Here is a 19319-nt window from a genome sequence, read left to right as displayed (position 1 = left end):
TCATATGCTGAAGTAGGCCACCTGGCCTCTGGTGTTTATATTTAACTTGCTGGCAATTTAGACACCTAGATACATACTCAACTATGTCATTTTTCATTCGTCGCCACCAGTAATGTTGCCTCAGGTCACGATACATCTTCGTAACACCTGGATGAATAGAATATCGAGAACTGTGTGCTTCTTCTAGGATCTTTTTCCTCAGTCCATCCACATTAGGAACACATGGACGATCCTGGAGTCGCAGAACACCATCCGCTCCAATAGTAACTTCCTTGGAACACCATGTAGTACCGTTTCTCGAAGAAATATTAAGTGTGGATCATCATATTGGCAAGCCTTGATCTGCTCAAATAGTGAAGACTGAGCTACAACACATGCAAGAACTCAGCTGGGATCTGAAATGTCCAACCTCACAAGTAGGTTAGACAAGGATTAAATATCTAAAGCTAATGGTCTCTCATCTGCTGAAATGAAAGCCAAACTACCCACACTCTCCACCTTTCTATTCAAGGCGTTTGCAACCACATTTGCTTTTCCCGGGATGATATAGGGTAGTAATAGCATAATCTTTCAGTAACTCAAGCCATATGCGCTGTCTCAAATTTAGGTCCTTTTGCTTGAACAAATGCTGCAAACTGCGATGATCAGTGTAAACTTCACAAGACACCCCATAAAGATAATGCCCCCAAATCTTTAGAGCGTGAACAATCGTAGCTAACTCCAAATCATGCACTGGATAATTCTTCTCGTGGAGCTTCAGCTGACGTGAAACATATACAATAACTCGCCCTTCCTGCATCAATACACAACCCAATCCAATGCGTGCGGCGTCACAATACACTGTATACATCCCCGAACCGGAAGGCAACACTAACACTGGTGCTATAGTCAATGTTGTCTTGAGCTTCTGAAAGCTCACCTCATAATCATCGGACCATCAGAATGGAGCACCCTTATGGGTTAATTTGGTCAAAGGTGATACAATAGATGAAAAACCTTCCACGAACCGACGATAATAACCTACTAAACCTAGAAAACTCCGGATCTCAATCGCCAAAGTGGGACGATGCCAATTCTGAATTGCCTCAATCTTTTTGGGATCAACCTTAATGCCCTCGCCCGATACAATATGCCCCAAAAATGCTACAGACTCTAGCCAGAACTCACATTTAGAGAACTTAGCATATAGCTTTTGTTCCCGCAGCGTCTGAAGCACCACTCTCATATGCTGCCCGTGCTCCTCCTTACTGCGCGAGTAGATCAAGATGTTATCAATGAAGACAATGACAAATGAATCAATATATGGCCTGAATACCATGTTCATCAAATCCATAAACGTTGTCGGGGTGTTAGTTCAATCGAAGGACATTACTAAAAACTCATAATGACCATATCTAGTCTAGAAATCAGTCTTCGGAACATCCGAATCCCGAATCTTCAACTGATGGTACCCCGACCTCAAGTCGACCTTAGAGAACACCCTAGCACCCTGCAACTAGTCAAATAGATCATCAATACACGACAACAGGTACTTGTTCTTAATAGTGACTTTGTTCAATTGGCGATAATCAATACACATTCGTATAGTATCATCCTTCTTCTTCACAAATAATATCGGTGCACCTCAAGGCGAAACACTCGGTCTAACGAACCCTTTGTCTAGTAACTCCTCAAGTTATTCTTTCAATTCTTTCAATTCTTTCGGAGCCATGCGATACGGTGGAATAGATATAGGTTGGGTATCTGGAGACAAATCAATACAGAAATCAATATCACAATCATGTGGCATGCTTGGAAGATCTGAAGGAAATACATTGGAGAACTCCCGAACTACAAGCACTAAATCAATAGTCGGAGTCTCTGCAGTAGTATCCCGAACATAGGCTAGATAAGCTAAACAACCCTTCTCAACCATGTGTCGAGCCTTCATAAAAGAAATAACCCGATTAGATGCACTAACAGACGAACCCTTCCACTCCAACTTAGGAAATTCTGGAATAGCCAAGGTAACAGTCTTGGCATGGCAATCTAGGATGGCATGATATGGAGATAACCAGTCCATGCCCGTGATAATTTTAAAATCGATCATCTCAAGCAATAGGAGATCTTCTTTAGTTTCATAACTACATAATGTAATAATACAGGATTGGTAGATCTGATTCACAACAACAGAATCGCTCACAGGAGTGGACACATAAATATGAGTACTCAAGGACTCACGAGAAACACCCAGAAATTGAGCAAATAGAGATGACACATAGGAATATGTAGATCCTGGATCAAATAATACGGAGGCATCTTTGCTGCAAACAGAAATAATACCTATAATCACGGCATCTGAGGCCTCTGCATCTGGTCTGGCCGAAAAAGCATAAAACCGAGCCAGAGCGCCAATTGGTTGGCCTCCGCTTGGCTGACCTCCACCTCTAGGACGATGCCTACCCACCTGTCCTCCACCTAATGGTGGTCGGACGACTGGTGGAGCAACTAGTGCGGTAATCATAGGTTGCTGACCCTGCTGCACTGGTCTACCTCGAAGTCTAGGGTATAATCTCCGTATGTGACTAGGATCCACACACATGTAACAACTCTTAGGTACGATAAGCTGCTGACTAGAAGTCTGGCCCTAGTGACCCGAATACCCACTGGAAGAACCCTGAATAGCTGGCGGGCGATAATAACTCTCTGGTATAACACTAAAATAAGGTCGTACTGGAGCACCCCGAGGAGGCAGTGGTGCTGGATATGGGGGGCCTGCTGGACTGCCCTCTCCCGAACTAACCTATGCCCCCAGACGAAGCACATCTGAACTCTCCAGAATACCTAAACCGCTTATCTCTAGTAACCTGCTCTCGGCTACGCTAACTTATACCCTCAATCATGTCATGACTCGGAATTCCCACCGTCGGGACTGTGATGGCGCGTAACATTTCACTTAGTAGGAAAGCCAATGATACAAAATCATTAAACCAAATCCTTATTTACATTCAGTAAATAATAATAATTAGCTAAGATGAAATATAATAAGTACAGAATAATATAAAAACTATATTAATTACTACTACCCGGATCTAGAGTCACAATTCACGAGCATTCTAGAATTTACTACAAGTAATAGTCTGAAAGAAATACAACTGTCCAAATGAAAGAAACAGTAGAACAGAAAAGATAGACAGGGACTTCAAGGTCTGTGAACGCCGACAGATCTACCTTGAGTCTCCGGATAGCGGTCCAATAGAAAACTCTCGATCAACCCGAGCCGGTACCAAAATCTGCACAGAAAGTGCAGAGTGCAGTATCAGTATAACCGACCCCATATACTAGTAAGTGTCGAGCCTAACCTCGACGAAGTAGTGACGAGGCTAAGGCAAGGCACCTACAAATCAACATCTACAGTTTAACAATGTATATACAAATAACAATAATGAAGAATTAGGCAAGAGATATCAGGAGCGGGAAACATGCTGGGGGAAATACGAGATAAAGAACTACATCAGAATGATAACTGGAACAACCAATATTTTATGAATCAACAGGAACACGAATACAGTAAAGGAAAAATGCACGGCATCACCCTTCGTGCTTTTACTCTCAATCTCACCATCAATCAATAGAAACGTCACGACATCACCCTTCGTGCATTAAATCTCATAATATGGCACGATATCACCCTTCGTGCATTAACACTAACTATGGCACGACATCACCCTTCGTGCATTAACACTCACAATATGGCACGACATCACCCTTCATGCATTAACACTCACAATATGGCACGACATCACCCTTCGTGCATTAACACTCACAATATGGCACAGCATCACCCTTCGTGCATTAACACTCACAATATGGTACGGCATCACCCTTCGTGCATTAACACTCTCCCTTACCATAATGCAATGCATAAATAACAACAGGGAGATAGAATAATAAGTACAAGCCTTACTTCAACATTTGATTCCACAATATCAATCTCAACTTTGAAATAAATTCTCAATTATCACCAGAAAATTCATAAACATGATAAGAACGATCAATTTAACAACACTAGTATAAACACATAGCAATTAGACATAGGAAAGAGACAAATATAAGAAAAATGGAAGAAACGTGAAAATAGGTAAATTGGCGGCGCATAAGTACTCGTCACCTCACATATACGCTGCTCACATGAATTTCACATAGAAAATAGTCAAAGGTTCCTAATTCCCTCAAGTCAGGGTTAGACATAACACTTACCTCGCTCCAAATGCCACTTAATTCTCAATCACAGCTTTTTCTCTAGAATTCACCTCCAAACCACTCGTATCTATTCAAAAATGACTCAATAATATCAAATATTTGCTAAAGGAATCAATTATATTGCATAAAAAAATTTCCCAAATTTTCCTCCAAAATGTCAAAAAATCGACCCCGGGCCTGCTTGGTCAAAACCTGAGGTTCGGACCAAAATCCATTTACCCATTCACCCCCGAGGCCGAATATGTAATTGGTTTTGGATCCGGCCTCAAATTGAGGTCTAAATCCCAAAATTTCTGAAATCCCTAGTTTCTACCCTAACACCTAATTTTACCATGAAAACTCTAGATTTTAGGTTGATAATTCATAAAATGTAATGGATAATTGAAAGAAAATGGTTTAGAATCACTTACCAACACTTTGGGGAAGAAAATGACTCTTGAAAATCGCCTCTCACCATTTGGTTTTTGAGAAAATGAATTATTTGGCTAAATCCCGTATTTGGATTCTGTTAAGTGCTAGGCGACAGTGTTCATCGCGTTCGCAAAGAGTATAAGCTGTGCTGGGCGACAGTGTTCATCGCGTTCGCGAAGAGTATAAGATGCCAAGCCTTCGCGTTCGCGATGGTTGTTCCCCCTAGCCTTTGCGTTCGCGCGCCATTGCTCGCATCCTCGATGAAGGAAAGACCGACCCTCCCCCAGGTCCCAAATGCTTCGCGTTCGCAATGAGCCGGTCGCATTCGCCAAGGGTAAATCCCTCATCACTTCGCGTTCGCGATCAGGCTTTCGCGTTTGCGAAGAGTAAAAAAAATCAGTCATTCCAGTTTCTACTTCGCGTTCGCGAGAGTGTCTTCGTGAATGCGAAGAAGGAAACCAGAAGGCACCAAAATCTACAGAAAACCAGATTTTCCAAAGTCCAAACATCCCATGGCCTATCCGGAACTCACCCAAGCCTTCGGGACTCCAAACCAAACATGCACACAAGTCTAAATACAAGATACGAACTTGCTCGCGTGATCAAATCGCCAAAATAACACCTAGAACTAGGAATTTAGCACCAAATCAAATAAAATTCTCAAGAACACTTTAAAATTCCTATCTTCTCAAATGGATGTCCGAATCACGTCAAATCAACTCTGTTTCTCACCAAATTTCACAGACAAGTCTTAAATATCATAATGAACCTGTACCGGGCTCCGGAATCAAAATATGGACCCGGTACTAACAATGCCAAATATCACTCAATTCTTAAAAATAAATAATTTTCAAACTTTTAATTTTCGTCAAAAATTTATAACTAGAGCTAGGGACCTCTGAATTCGATTCTGGGCATACGCCCAGGTCTCATAATTCAATACGGACCCACCGGGACCGTCAAAATACGGATTCGGACCCGTTTACCAAAAATATTGACCAAAGTCAACTAAAATCAACTTTTCAGATAAAAATTCTCATTTTCATCAATTTTCAACATAAAAGTTTTTCGGAAACACGCCCGGATTGCGCACGCAAATTGAGGAGAGTAAAAATGAGATTTGTAAGGCTTAAAAGCGCAGATTCGAGTTCTAAAACATAAGATGACCTTTTGGATCATCACAAATCCTCCGGGCTATCTCCACGACTAGCTCATAAGAAGTACCCATCTCAACCTCTCATGCCATAGTGGCCTGAATGCCAGTATGTAAACCCGCAACAAGCCTCTGCACTCTCTTCGCCTCAGTAGGTAGTATCATAAGTACATGGTGAGATAACTCAGAGAACCTCGCCTCATAATCGGTCACTAACATCTGACCCTGCTAGAGCTGCTCAAACTGAAACCGCAACTCTTCCCTCTGGGAGGGTGGAATATACCTGTCCAGGAAAATACGGGTAAATCTGTCCCAAGTCATGAGAGGAGAATCTGTTGGTCTGCCAAGAACATAAGACTGCCACCATCTACGAGCCTTGCCCTCTAACTGAAAAGTAGCAAAGTCAACCCCGTGAGACTCCAATATCCTCATGTTGTGCAGTCTGTCCCTGCACCGATCAATGAAGTCCTGGGGATCCTCATGTCGCTCACCCCCAAAGACATAGGGATGTAGTCTAGTCCATCTATCCAATAGTTTCTGCGGATCAGCGGCTGCAGCTGGCCTGGGCTCAGGTGTAGATGCTGCCACTGGCTGGGCTCCACCCACAAGTAGTGCACCCTTTGTATGATACACAATTGTTGCCTATCCATGAGCATGCGTCGTAGGGGTTTGTGCTCCCCCGCCCGCCTGAGATGTGGCTGGGTCTGCCGAAAATAAACCGGCCTAAGTCATAGTGTCCGTGAACCGCAGCATACGACCCATGACATCCTGAAATTCTGGTGCAGATGTGAAATCCACCGGAGCTGGCTCTGCCACAGGCACCTCACCTTGTTCCTCAATAATGGATTCTCTGCTGGACCCACTGGCGGCATAACTGGAACAGTCCTGGGACGTCCTCGCCCCTACCACGGGCCGGAGCCCTCCCTCAGACTCTGCCTCGGCCTCTAGCAACTGGGGGAATAGCTCTTCCCTGGTTTGGAACCTCATTAGAGCGTGCTCTCACAATCTGTGAGAGAATAAGAGAAAGATATTTAGTACTACATCAATTGCACGATGGAATATGAAGAAAGGTAGTTTCCTAACACCCTATAGCCTCTCGAAGATAAGTACAGACATCTCCGTACCAATCCGCAAGACTCTATTAGGTATGCTCATAACTTATGAGACCTACGTGAACCTAGTGCTCTAATACCATATTGTCACGACCTAATTTTACCTATAGGTCATGATGGCGCCCAACACTACAGCTAGGCAAGCCAACTAGTAATTTAAACCCATATTCAATTCTTTTAAAAATTAACCGAGTAATTTAAACTCTTCTTACTTGCAAGGATTAAAAACAATATGAAAAGATCTGGTAAATTAAAATAACCAAAAAAATAATTAAATCAAAATATTCTACTAGTGTGTGTGCCAAGATCCGGTGTCATAAGTGTATGGGCATCTAGTAGATTATACAAAAATTATAAATATTGTCTCGAATGAAATAGACAGAATAAAAATTCAGGAAGAGGCATTCGTTGCTGCAGAACGGCTCAGAAAGCAGCTCACCACTAAGCCTCCGGATAATGCGGGTGCGCGCTGATAGGTCCAACAATAGAACCTGTCTCAGGTCCTGCACAAAAAATGTAGCAAGTATAGCATAAGTACGTAAACAACGTGTACCCAATAAGTATCAAGCCTAATCTTGAAGAGGTAGAGACGAGATGACCGACTTTGACACTCACTATGGGTCAATAATAATAATCGAAATAAAACTAGAATATCTAAATCCACATGATTCACAGAGTTAACAATAATTTATTTGACCAGCAGAAATAATTAAATTCCTTCAAATGCAACAATTTCCAAACTATTAATTAAATTCACAAGCTGCAATTGAATGCCAAGGTCTCGTATAATAATAATTATTATTAGGCACGATTTCTGTTGAGGTCGTACGACCCGATCCACAGTATCATGTACACTGCCGAGGGATGTGCGGCGCGATCCATAGATGCATATATCCTGCCGAGGCGTTTGGCACGCTCCACAAGAAAGGAGGACATTTTCTTATGTACCTCCGAAAGAAGAGTATATTTATCATAAGTAAATTCGGGAGGATGGACAATTCTTTTAATAATTAATTAATTTAAACATAAAATTAAGCATATATGCCATAAGGGGTCATTCTCCAAACGGGACGGGGCCATCTTACTATATTTCCTATCAATTCACAATATCTTTCAAATAATTTAATTAAGTAAAGAATACAATTTATACACGAAATTCATGATTTGATTCCTAAACTACCCGGACTTTAGCATAAATAGTAGCTACGTACGGACTTTCGTCACCTCGTGCGTACGTAGCCCCCACATTTAGCAATAATTATTAATTTAAATCACCTATGGGGTAAATTCCCCCTCACAAGATTAGACAAGAGACTTACCTTGTCTCAAAGTCCACTTTTCGATTACCACATCGCGTTAAATTCTCAATTCGATGCCGAAAATTCCTAAACTATCCAAATGTTATACAAAATAATTAATACATGTTCAATAATTCGAATTTAGGCTATTAAATAAATTACCCAACCCAAAATGGTAAAATTTCTAAAATTCACCATGGGTCCACGGGCCCGAATTCAGGAAATTTTCAGATAAAAACGTTACCCATAATCTCAAGAACTCAAATATATAAATTCTATCCAATTCCATAACCATTGTCGTGGTTAAAATCTCATTTTTATAAAAAATCTAGGTTTTTCATATAAATCCTAAATTTTTAAGATTTACCGGTTATAATCTACCCATAATCTATGTATTTAACTCAAGATGTGTAGAATTAACTTACCTCCAAGTTGTTAGTTGAACTCCCCTCTCAAAAATCACTGAAATCGCCCAAAAATGGAGGAAAAATGGACAAAAATGTACTAAGCTTCGTCCGTTTTAAGGTTCTGTCCAAGCAGATTTTTTGCACATGCGAAGGAGTGACCGCACGTGTGGCTTCGCACTTGCGGAAGTTCCTCGCAGGTGCGAGTTTCACTCACTTGGACCAGCTTCGCATCTGCGCACCATGCCTCGCACCTGCACGTTTGCAAGTGCGCCAAAAGTTCTGCACCTGCGGTGGCAGATTTGCTCCTCAACTTCACACCTGCGGCTGGTGGCTCGCACCTGCGACTGCCCATACGCAAGTGCGATCATACTAGAAGCTGGAAGCTTCAACTCTTCTTCAAAATTCCAAAATTGATCTGAGCCTCGTCCGGTTATCACTCGGGGCCCTGCCCGAACATACCAACAGGTTTGAAATCATAAAACGGACTTGCTCGAACTCTCGGAACGTGTAAAACAACATTAAATCAAATAATCATACTCCAAACCAAATTGATTCAACTTAGAAATTTCAAAATTTTCAAACTTACTCCGAACGCGCCAAAATATACTTAAACTACTCGGAATGACACGAAATTTTGTGAGAAAGTCTTAGATCACTATACGGAGCTATTCCCAAACTCGGAATTCCAAACGGATTTCAATTACTCCAAAACCTACTCCAAACCAAATTTAAAGAACTTTAAACATTCAAATAATTGATTTTCACTATTAAGCGCCAAAACGCTCCCAGGTTATCTAAAACCCGGTTCGAACATACGCCCAAGTCCGAAATTATCATACGAACCTATTAGAACCGTAAAATTCCGATTCCGAGGTCGTTTTCTAAAAATGTTGACCGAAGTCAAACTTGGCCTTTTAAGGCCAAACTAAGGAACCAATTGTTCCGATTTCAACCCGATCACCTCCAAATTCTGAATCAACCATCCTCACAAGTCATAAATTATTAAAAGCACATTTAGAAAGTATTATTTAGGGGAACGAGGTTTTAAAAGTCAAAATGACCGATTGGGTCATTATAATATGTTATAGAGCAATAAGTTTTGAACGAATTGACTAATCTTTTAATATATTGTAAACTATGGATATATTTTAACAACATGCTTAAAAGTGGGTACATGATGTCATTTCTACCTAAATACGTAAGGATAATCAATCCATGAGAAATCTTGAACTTTTTTGTTTGATATGTTATAGAGCAATAATAAAGAAAAAGAGTTTTTTCCATAATTAAATAAATTATAAGAAGACAAACAAAGATATTAAAAAATATATGAGAGTATTGTTTAGTTCATATTAAGTTAGTCCATTTTAACTTGCTCTAAATTAGAACCTATTTGGATTAGCTGATTGTAAATTGATGATAATAAGTTTGAAGTGCTGAAAAATATTTTTAAGTGCTGAAACTGATTTTTTAAATAAGCATTTATGTGCTTGGATAAGTGTGATGAAACTGATAATAAGTAGTTGATGTGTTTGGTAAAAAGTGCGGATAAGTTATTTTTTTGGTAAAATGACTAAAATATCCTTAAAAACTTTAGAAAAGATTATAAATTTAAAAAAATCTTTATAAAGAAAAGGATGAAGAAGGAATATGGAATGAAAAGAATATTAAAAAATTTATTTTGGGAAAAATATTTTGTGAATTAAAAAATATTATTAAGGATAAATTAGTAAAAACTTTGGTCAAACTAAAAATGTTTATAAACTGAAAAGCTATAAGTTGAGGATGACCAACTTATAACATAACTTATTTTAGCTTATAAACACTTTGTGTATTTTACAAACGTGTAGATAAATAAAAGGGTGCTTATAAGTCAGTTTGACAAACTTATAAGTCACTTTGACCTACTTATAAGCTCGGCCAAACAACCCTTTTGGTCTAATCTGTTTCAAACACCTATGCATGCAATCTAGAGTAAATTTGAGCAATTTCAGTAAATTTACTATTCCCAATTATGATACTGTAGTATATCTCTGTTAGGTGTTTAACATGTCCAACAAAGCAAAAGGGAGGAGAAACCAAGAGAAGTGAGAGGCAACAGATAAGAAGAGAAACAACAAGTGAAAATTTTGGAATTCCAAACAAAGTCCAAGATTCTTAAGTATCAGGTTTGTCAAATTTTGTTTTTGAGCTTATTTATTCCCACTTCCTAAACTGTAAATTTCACAGAATTCTTGATTTTGCGTTTTTCCCCCTTTGCTTAATTGCTTGTGAAATGTCAGCTCTAATTGTTTATTGCTAATTTCTTACACCTTAGATACATATTGGTTTTAATTTGGAATGGCAAAATTGAACTCAAAATTTTGATTTTGACCCCAAATTCCACCTCCCTAATTGCAAATTCACGTAAATCTTGGTTGATTTCATTTAGAATAGTAAAGTTTAGGTCAAAATATTAATCTTGTGCTCGTGATTTATTCTCATCCGCCTAAGCTTTGGTGGGTAGAGTTATCCGTTACATATGCTCTGGGAGGTAGCAGGTACCGGTGGAATAGTCGAGGTGTCCATAAGCTGCGATGAGCACCACACACCACATTGATTTTTGAGCTCCCCCCAGCCCCTTTTCATAATTGCAAATTCACAGGAATCTTGGCTCTTCTCTCTTGTCTAATTTGCTCAATTGCTTTTAAAAACATCTACTTTAACGGAACTTATAGGCGTACCGCGATCTCTATATACTGATATCTCTACTGAATTATGTTAAGCTAAAGATGGTATTTTTTTGCCTTCTTTGAGAATTTTACTTTTAGACAATATTTAGGTTTCCCTTATGTCTATTTTGTTCAATTTTCTGTGAAAACGTCCCAAGGGCTTTGGTCTAGTGGTAAAAGCACTTGTGATGTGCGGGTTAGGCACCCACACGTCACAAGGTTCGAACCTTGTTGTAGACAAAATTCTAGTATTTAAGTGGAGAAGGGTAGAAGGGCGGGACTGTTATCCAGGTTTTGAAGCAAGCACCACTGACCCTCGGGGATTTATCGGTTATCAAAAGAATTTCTTGTAAAAACATCAGCTTTATTGGAAGTTTTATGCCTAATACAATTTCTACATACTGATATTTATACTGTATTCTGCCGTCCAGGATAGTGATAAGGTATGCGTACACACTACCCTCCCGAGACCCCACTTGTGGGAACTCACTGGATTTGTTGTTGTTGTTGATATTTATACTGTATTATGTTGAGTAATGATGGTCCTTTTCTGCCTCCTTAGAGAATTTGGCATCTACACGATAGTTGGTTTTCATTTGGAATAGCAGAGTTGAGCTAAAAATTTATGAGTTTGAGCTATATTCTCCCTTGATGATGGGATATTAACATAAGTCTTGGTTTCCTTTCTCTTGGCTTTTCTCAACTGAATGTAAAAAGTTCAGCTTTAATGGAACTTATACTCCCAATAAAATCTGTTATATATTAATATCTTCACTGAATTGCATTGAGCTAAAAAAATGGTATTTTCTGCCTTTTTAAAAGAATTTGCATGTTACACATGTTATGTTCATTTAGAATAGCAAACTTGAGCGGATTTTCTCAAATTAACTCCTCCTAAGCATAGCTGGACAAAGGAGGAGCATACCAGTAGGTTGATGGCTAGTGCAGTAATAGTACTATTATGAATCTCTGAAATACTCTATAAAGCAGAATGAATACGGAGGACTTATATAGCCGATCCAACTAGTTTGGGATTGAGGTTTAGTTGATTAATTTATTGAAGCTCTTCCGTAAAATTTTGTTTATGGTTTCTAATGAGGGCAACATCATTTTCTGTATACACTTGTCTTACTCAATATATTCTGTATGTTCCAATTCTTTCTTTTTGGCAGGGTCTGGCATTTAAGAACTTGATTATGGATGATATGCGCGTCTCTCAGACAAACACCTTGCACTGTTTTTCATGTGAAAATGCATTTTGAGTTTTTACATTCAGAGTCCATTGAAGACATGGGGTATTCTATGAGTAAGTTGGAAGCAGAGACCGAACTCTTGGATGGTTCAAGTTCCAATCATGGGGCTACTGAAAGTGCTCGTCACAACATACCATCACATTTTTTGGACCATGAAATTGCTCAGCTTACTAAACTTAGATCAGGACCCCATGAAAATATCAGTAGAATCCTACCTGGGAAAAGGGAAGTTCCTGTGTCCACATTCAAGATGCTAGCCGCCCGAGAAGCCAATTATTCCAGTAGAGGAAGGTTCTCAAAGGCAGATAGTTGTCATGTTCTAAGTAAATATTTGCCGGTAAATGGTCCTTGGATTGTAGACCAGATGGCAACAAGGGCTTATGTGTCACAATTTTCGGCAGATGGTTCCCTTTTTGTTGCCGCTTTTCAGGTATTAGAAGTAGTTCATATTGTATTTTATTGACATCGAGAAGATTAGGCACGACATGTGTTAGTATTATATTATTGTCTTTTACTCCCTCTGTTTCAATTTATGTGGCAATATTACTATTTGGGAGAGTATACGAGGTTGTTTTTTGACCATATTTTTCTTAAATATTTTATAAATATTTTAAATTATAAATTATTATGACTTATAGTACTTTTTATGTAGTTTTCAAATATGTAAATTTATTTTCAAAACCTTGAAGAATCTGTATCTAATTTCACGATCATAATTAAGAACTTTGGCCTTCGTACTATGCATCATGCCGCATAAAGTGGAACAGAGGGAGTAAGATTTTTCATATCCAAGCTGAAACCTGTATCTTTTTCTTTAGTATGACATCCCGAAGTTCTCTAAAGACTACACCCTTAACAATGCATTAGACAGATGTGAGTTTTGTTTCATTCTGATGCTTCTCCTTCATTATTGTCTAAAACAGGGAAGCCATATTAGAATATATGATGTGGAGAGAGGGTGGAAAGTTCACAAGAATATTCTTGCAAAAAGCTTGAGATGGACAGTCACTGATACATCTCTTTCACCAGGTCAACGGCATCTTGTAAGTTTCTATGCTACCGATGAATCATGTTTACATTGACAACAACTATGCCTTACCCCCAAACACATTGGGCTTGACTATATGAATCCTTACTGACTATGCTACTCCATTTAAACTCATCTCAGATTATACAAAATAATACTAATAGCAAAAATTAAAAGTATTAGAAGTTCTTGATATATTCTACTGACACATAAATCTTTGAAAAGCTAAATGTCAAGTTTGGAACTGTAAAATCTTGCTTTGGATTTTATGATATTGAGCAACTTAAGTTGTTAACAAATGGACATTGACCAATAACTTACTAATAGAATCTAAGTTAATATATTACATCTAGATTTGTATTGCTAAATTCTTTTCAAATGACAGCTTTATGTTTTATTCATAGAATGCCTTTACTTTTGTGTTATAAAGTTCCACTTGTGTTTCTTTTGCAGGTATATGCTACCATGTCACCTATCGTACATATTGTAAATGTAGGATCTGCTGCCACCGAATCTCTTGCCAATATCACAGTATGGCTATCAATCTCTGTTTGTTTGGAATTCTTTTAACAGAGATGCTAACATTTTCAAGGGACTGCAATGTTTTGCAGTTTATCGCTTAGCGGCATCATTTCTAATCCTTTTTAGGCCAGGGAACAGACTGAACTATATCTGTCTAACGGATTATTATAAGCTCCAGCAAGACAGCAGTGGTTGTGCATTTTTAAGTTAAATGTTACCATGATTTAAATAATGACTTGTTTAAATTCTTGAGGCTTAATGTTCTTGTATTAATTTTGGAATGATAAGCTCATTCTTTTGGATAAACAATATCTCTTTACGAACTATTGGAAAAAAACACCCAAAGGCGTGGCCTAGTGGTCAATGAAGTGGGTTAAGAACTATGAGGTTTCAGGTTCAAATCCAAGCGGAGGCCAAACACTAGGTATTTCTTTCCATATGTCCAAGCCTTGGTGGACCAAGTTAACTGATACTTGATGCTGGTAGGAGTTAGCAGGTATCTTGTGCCAAGGTGCGCGCAAACTGGCTTGGACACTATAGTTATCCAAAAAAAGCCGTGACTTAATTCCTCGCATGTTCTAAAGTTCCAAAGTAACTAAGCCAAGTATGAAAGATTTTTGTCTTCTCTTTTCTTCTTTTTCTGAACACGAAATTTGTTCAAGTAATTTTATTGAGTGAGTTTGCCTTGTTATATGGTTTTGTTTGTACATTTAAATTGTTCAATGTGAAGTGTCCTTGGGTAACCTATCTTATAATTAAAAATTAATGCATTGAGCATTTCCCTGTGGTATTGGTCGACAAAATCATAGTACCAGATGCAACTACCGCTAACATTTGGCATAAAAGATTAGGATCGAAAAGGACTATTAGAAATTTGAGAGGAGTACCATATGCAACTACCACGATCATGGTTTGGGCTATATAATAATCTTGTATAGTGAATATATAAAATACTGATTCACTATTTTTTTTATGATGCTTAATACTGACTTATCTTATCTCCACTATTCCCTCAGCCGAGGGTCTATCGGAAACAACCTCTCTACCTTTATAAGGTAGGGGTAAGGCATGCGTACACATTACCCTCTCCAGACCCCATTTATGGGATTACACTGGGTTTGTTGTTGTTGTTGTTGTTGTTGTTGTTTATTAATACTGACTTACTTGAATGCAGGAAATTCATGATGGTCTGGATTTGGCCGCTGACGAGGATGATTCTTTTGGAATCTTCTCTGTGAAATTTTCGACTGATGGTCGGGAAGTTGTTGCTGGAAGTAGTGATGATGCAATCTATGTTTATGATCTTGAAGCAAACAAACTCTCTCTTCGAATATCTGCACACGAAGTATGATTATGCTTATGATATAGATGTTTGTCACAAATCTCTTCCTATTGAAGCAGCTTTTTGTTAAAACTAATGCTACTACTACCCTTAGAATGGCACTTCCGGTTCTGTTTGACAATTATGATGCTAATACATATTCTTCTTGGGCTTGTTTTAGTAGTCACCGTTCTCTTTTTCATGGAAATACAGTATTTTTTCATTATTCAAAAACATATTCACCAGTTTAGGAATTCTCATATATTTGCTTCTTTGAGAATACGCGAGATTTTAATTGTCTACTTTCTGTTGATTAACTGAAATAATTTTCTGTTGCAGTCTGATGTCAATTCTGTATGTTTTGCTGATGAAAGTGGCCATCTTATTTATTCTGGAAGTGATGATAATCTGTGTAAGGTGATCCTTATCCTGTCTTGTTTTTTGAAAGATGCTTATAGAAGATACTTGTTGAATTAATGACAAAGCTAAGGGTAGTAACGTAGTATTGGACTATGTAACTATGGCAAGAGTCACTATTCATACTTGTTTTTATTACTCTCTCCGTCCCAATTTATGTGACACTCTTTCTTTTTAAGTTAGTTCCAAAAAGAATGACACCTTTCTATATTTAGTAACAGTTTAACTTTAAAATGCCCGTTTTACCCTTAATAAGATGATTTATGGCCGCACAAATATCTACGGCTCATTTTAGACTTCAAGCTTCAAAAGTCTTTCTTTCTTTCTTAAACTTCGTGCCCAGTCAAAAACTATCACATAAATTGGGACGGAGGGAGTACGATGTTTATGTACATTACAAAACATTTGCATAGATTGTGTATAATCTGTTCGTAACAAAATTAGCAGACCTCTTCTTGATTCTCTTAGGACCAGTCATTTGAGTCTGGATGAACTTATATATGTATGCTTGACATAATATTTATTCATAAGTCAAGATTTTTTGTTTTGTTTTTAGGAGTAATGAGCTTGTTGCTCTGTATAGGTCTGGGACAGACGTTGCTTTAGGGCCAAAGAAAAGCCAGCGGGAGTCCTGATGGGACACCTAGAAGGCATTACTTTCCTTGACAGTCGGGGGGATGGTCGTTATTTCATTTCTAATGGTAAAGATCAAGCCATCAAGCTTTGGGATATCCGCAAAATGTCTACTAAATCTACTTGGTATGCTTATTCTCTGGCTATGACTCTCCTTGATGATTCTTCTTCCTTTTGATCCATTTCTATGATTTTTTGATTTACTAATTAGATCAAGGAGGTACAAAATAGTAGAATACATGAGATTCTATGAGCTTTGTCATTAATAAATGAATCACATTAAATTCACCAAAACCGATTTTGAGACACTTATGACAATCTTTTCTTTCCTTGAGTCTGAATATCTTTGTGACTCATTTTTGCTTGCTAATTAGACATTACTTAGAAGTGTTTTCAAAATCTTATGGGTCTCTACACGGCTTTCATTGGGAATAATTATCACACTTGAAAACTCAACATGATTTTGAAATGATTCTTTACGAAAATTAATGTTCCACTTGATTACTTATTGACAGAGACGGAGTTAGGATTTCAACTTAATGGGTTCTGGATTTAGAACGACCACTTCAAGTGCTAATAACTGGGTTCTTAATATACTATTTTATGAATTTCTTAAAACAAATACGCTGTTTGAACAAAAGTTACTGGGTTCGGCCGAACTCATACTCGGGATTCTAGCTCTGCCCTTGCTTATTGATAGTCTCAATCAGACTCATGTATTATCTTGTTTCAGCAATATGATGTTCAGGCATTATGAGTGGGATTATAGATGGATGGACTACCCTCCTCAAACTAGAGACTTGAAGCACCCCTTTGATCATTCAGTAGCCACTTATAAGGGTCACTCTGTCTTGCGTACTTTAATTCGCTGCTACTTCTCCCCCGAATATAGGTTAGTGCTAAAACATGCTGCGTTAACTCTTCGTTTATCTATGACAACTTTCATTTCCTCTTCGTTCAACTTGCTCACATATTAGTCAATCTAGTGTATTACATATTTAAATATTTCTTGGCTTATGTTTTACAGTACTGGTCAGAGATACATTTACACTGGGTCCCATGACACTTGCATTTACATCTATGATTTGGTAAGTATGTAGCTATATATCAGCTTATTAGTGTCCTTTGTGAATTGTACCTTTGAAATATAGAGCATAGATAGATGAATGTCTTTCGAAATGGTAGTGTTTGTTGCTCTATTTGAATGGGATTTAAATAAACTAACTTTTGGATTGTTCGATCAAGAAAACATGCAGTTGCTCTATGATAGGAGAACGTAGGCACTATATGCCCCTGTGGTGCTACTTTTGTGCATTTGCTCAAAGTTGGTGAAATGGTGCTTAAAATATGGTTTTGCAGGATCAATTACGAAGAAGGTCATTCAGCTGATAATATAATTCGGGTTAGGGTGTTTATTTGGATCAGGGAGGTTTTTTTAAAAGTTTAAAAGTAATTTTCTTAATAGAATAGGACGATTTCTGGCCAATCCTTAACCCCTTTTTGCCTAAATGATATTCTAGGATATTTCGTGAAAGTTGAGTTATTTTGTGGTTAGAAAAAATAAGTTTGATGATTTTCCTGCAATCATACTATAAGGGTTTTGCGTGACTGTAATTTGTAAGTGCACTTCTTTTTTATATGTTTAATGTAATGATGTCGTGATTTCTAGGTAAGTGGAGAACAAGTCGCAAAATTGGAGCACCACGGATCAACCGTTAGAGATTGTAGCTGGCATCCTCATTATCCGATGCTTGTTAGCTCTTCTTGGGATGGGGATGTTGTCAAATGGGAATTCCCAGGTGATGGAGAAGAACCAGTCCCTCCAAAAAAGAAGCCGATCAGAAGAAGACATTTCGTTTAGATGCTATCTGCAATCTGGTATATTTTCAAAATCTATCGACTTAAGAAACTATGGTGTCTTTATGTTATTACACCAGCATGTACATTGACTGTGCCAGCGCGACTTTAGCTGAAACATGATTAATATTTTGATTTCCATATATTGTACATAGATAAAAGGAAACATGTACATTGTATTCTTTAATTAATAATCGTTTGGAAGCTCTAGAATGCGACCCCCCTGTTATTATACTAAAAAAGCGTGACTCTGTATGCGAGACTCGTATGCAGAGTAAGCGGAAGAAAGTGTAAGGTTGTGTGTTAGCACTTTTGCAAGAGTAAACGGATGTGCTAAGACGCAACTTACTCTTGCACACAGATAAATTGAAGCTCGACTGTTGAGGTTGGAAGAATGAATTCGTGTAGCTTGACTTGATGGTACCTTCTGTATGCAGGCAGATTCAGGAGTTAAACTTGATGCGTTCGACCTTTTTAATGTTCTTAGCATTGAATTTATTGTACCTTTATATATATTCGACAAAAATATTAGGTTCGGATGAGCCTGCTGGCTAAGAGCTGCATCAACCACTACTTCTATAGATGGCTCAATTCGATAACCGTTGTCTTTTTTTCCTTTTCTTGTACATCCTTTGTCCAACTTTAGTGAACTTTGTTTTGTGAGGACAAAAATAGAGAACTTTTTCCCCAAGCTGTTCAATTTTCCAGTCATGCCTGTTATCCATTGCTCCTAGTAGATGTGCCCATATTGATTTGAGCTCTTGAAAAATGAAGATAGCCTTGCTAGAAGCTATGCTCTTGTCAATCATCGAATTAGACATGCGTCAAATCTAGTATAGACAAAAAAAAATGTTTGTTGATTTCCTCTCATTTGTTTAAGACTTGGTGGACAGAGTTATTGAGGTCGATTTCTAGATAGCACATAGGCGATCTATGATTTCATCAGAATCTCCCA

At 38.2% G+C, this 19319-nt stretch overlaps 1 protein-coding gene across 5 annotated transcripts; it reads left to right on the top strand.

The window, feature by feature from the left end:
* Nucleotides 1–10598: 10598 nt before the first annotated feature.
* Nucleotides 10599–19055, top strand: LOC107803734 (LEC14B protein). 5 transcript variants are annotated; one of them, XM_075233884.1, is made up of 11 exons: nucleotides 10599–10791; nucleotides 12507–13017; nucleotides 13511–13630; nucleotides 14068–14145; nucleotides 15311–15481; nucleotides 15797–15874; nucleotides 16458–16633; nucleotides 17241–17399; nucleotides 17535–17595; nucleotides 18177–18385; nucleotides 18802–19055. In XM_075233884.1, the coding sequence occupies exons 2-10, from the start codon at nucleotides 12535–12537 to the stop codon at nucleotides 18366–18368; spliced, it is 1518 nt and encodes a 505-aa protein (XP_075089985.1). In that variant the 5' UTR covers nucleotides 10599–10791; nucleotides 12507–12534; the 3' UTR covers nucleotides 18369–18385; nucleotides 18802–19055. The 5 variants fall into 5 exon arrangements, with proteins under 5 accessions (XP_075089985.1, XP_075089984.1, XP_075089986.1 ...); XM_075233883.1 differs by having other exon boundaries at nucleotides 18726–19055; XM_075233885.1 differs by lacking the exon at nucleotides 18802–19055 and having other exon boundaries at nucleotides 17256–17399; nucleotides 18177–18574.
* The last annotated feature ends 264 nt before the right edge of the window (nucleotides 19056–19319 follow it).

Source organism: Nicotiana tabacum, chromosome 17, assembly GCF_000715075.1.
Source record: "Nicotiana tabacum cultivar K326 chromosome 17, ASM71507v2, whole genome shotgun sequence".
In the NCBI taxonomy this organism is placed as follows: Eukaryota; Viridiplantae; Streptophyta; class Magnoliopsida; order Solanales; family Solanaceae; genus Nicotiana; species Nicotiana tabacum.
The sequence above is the reverse complement of the archived record's forward strand: the minus strand, read 5'-3'. Positions and strand labels throughout refer to the sequence as shown.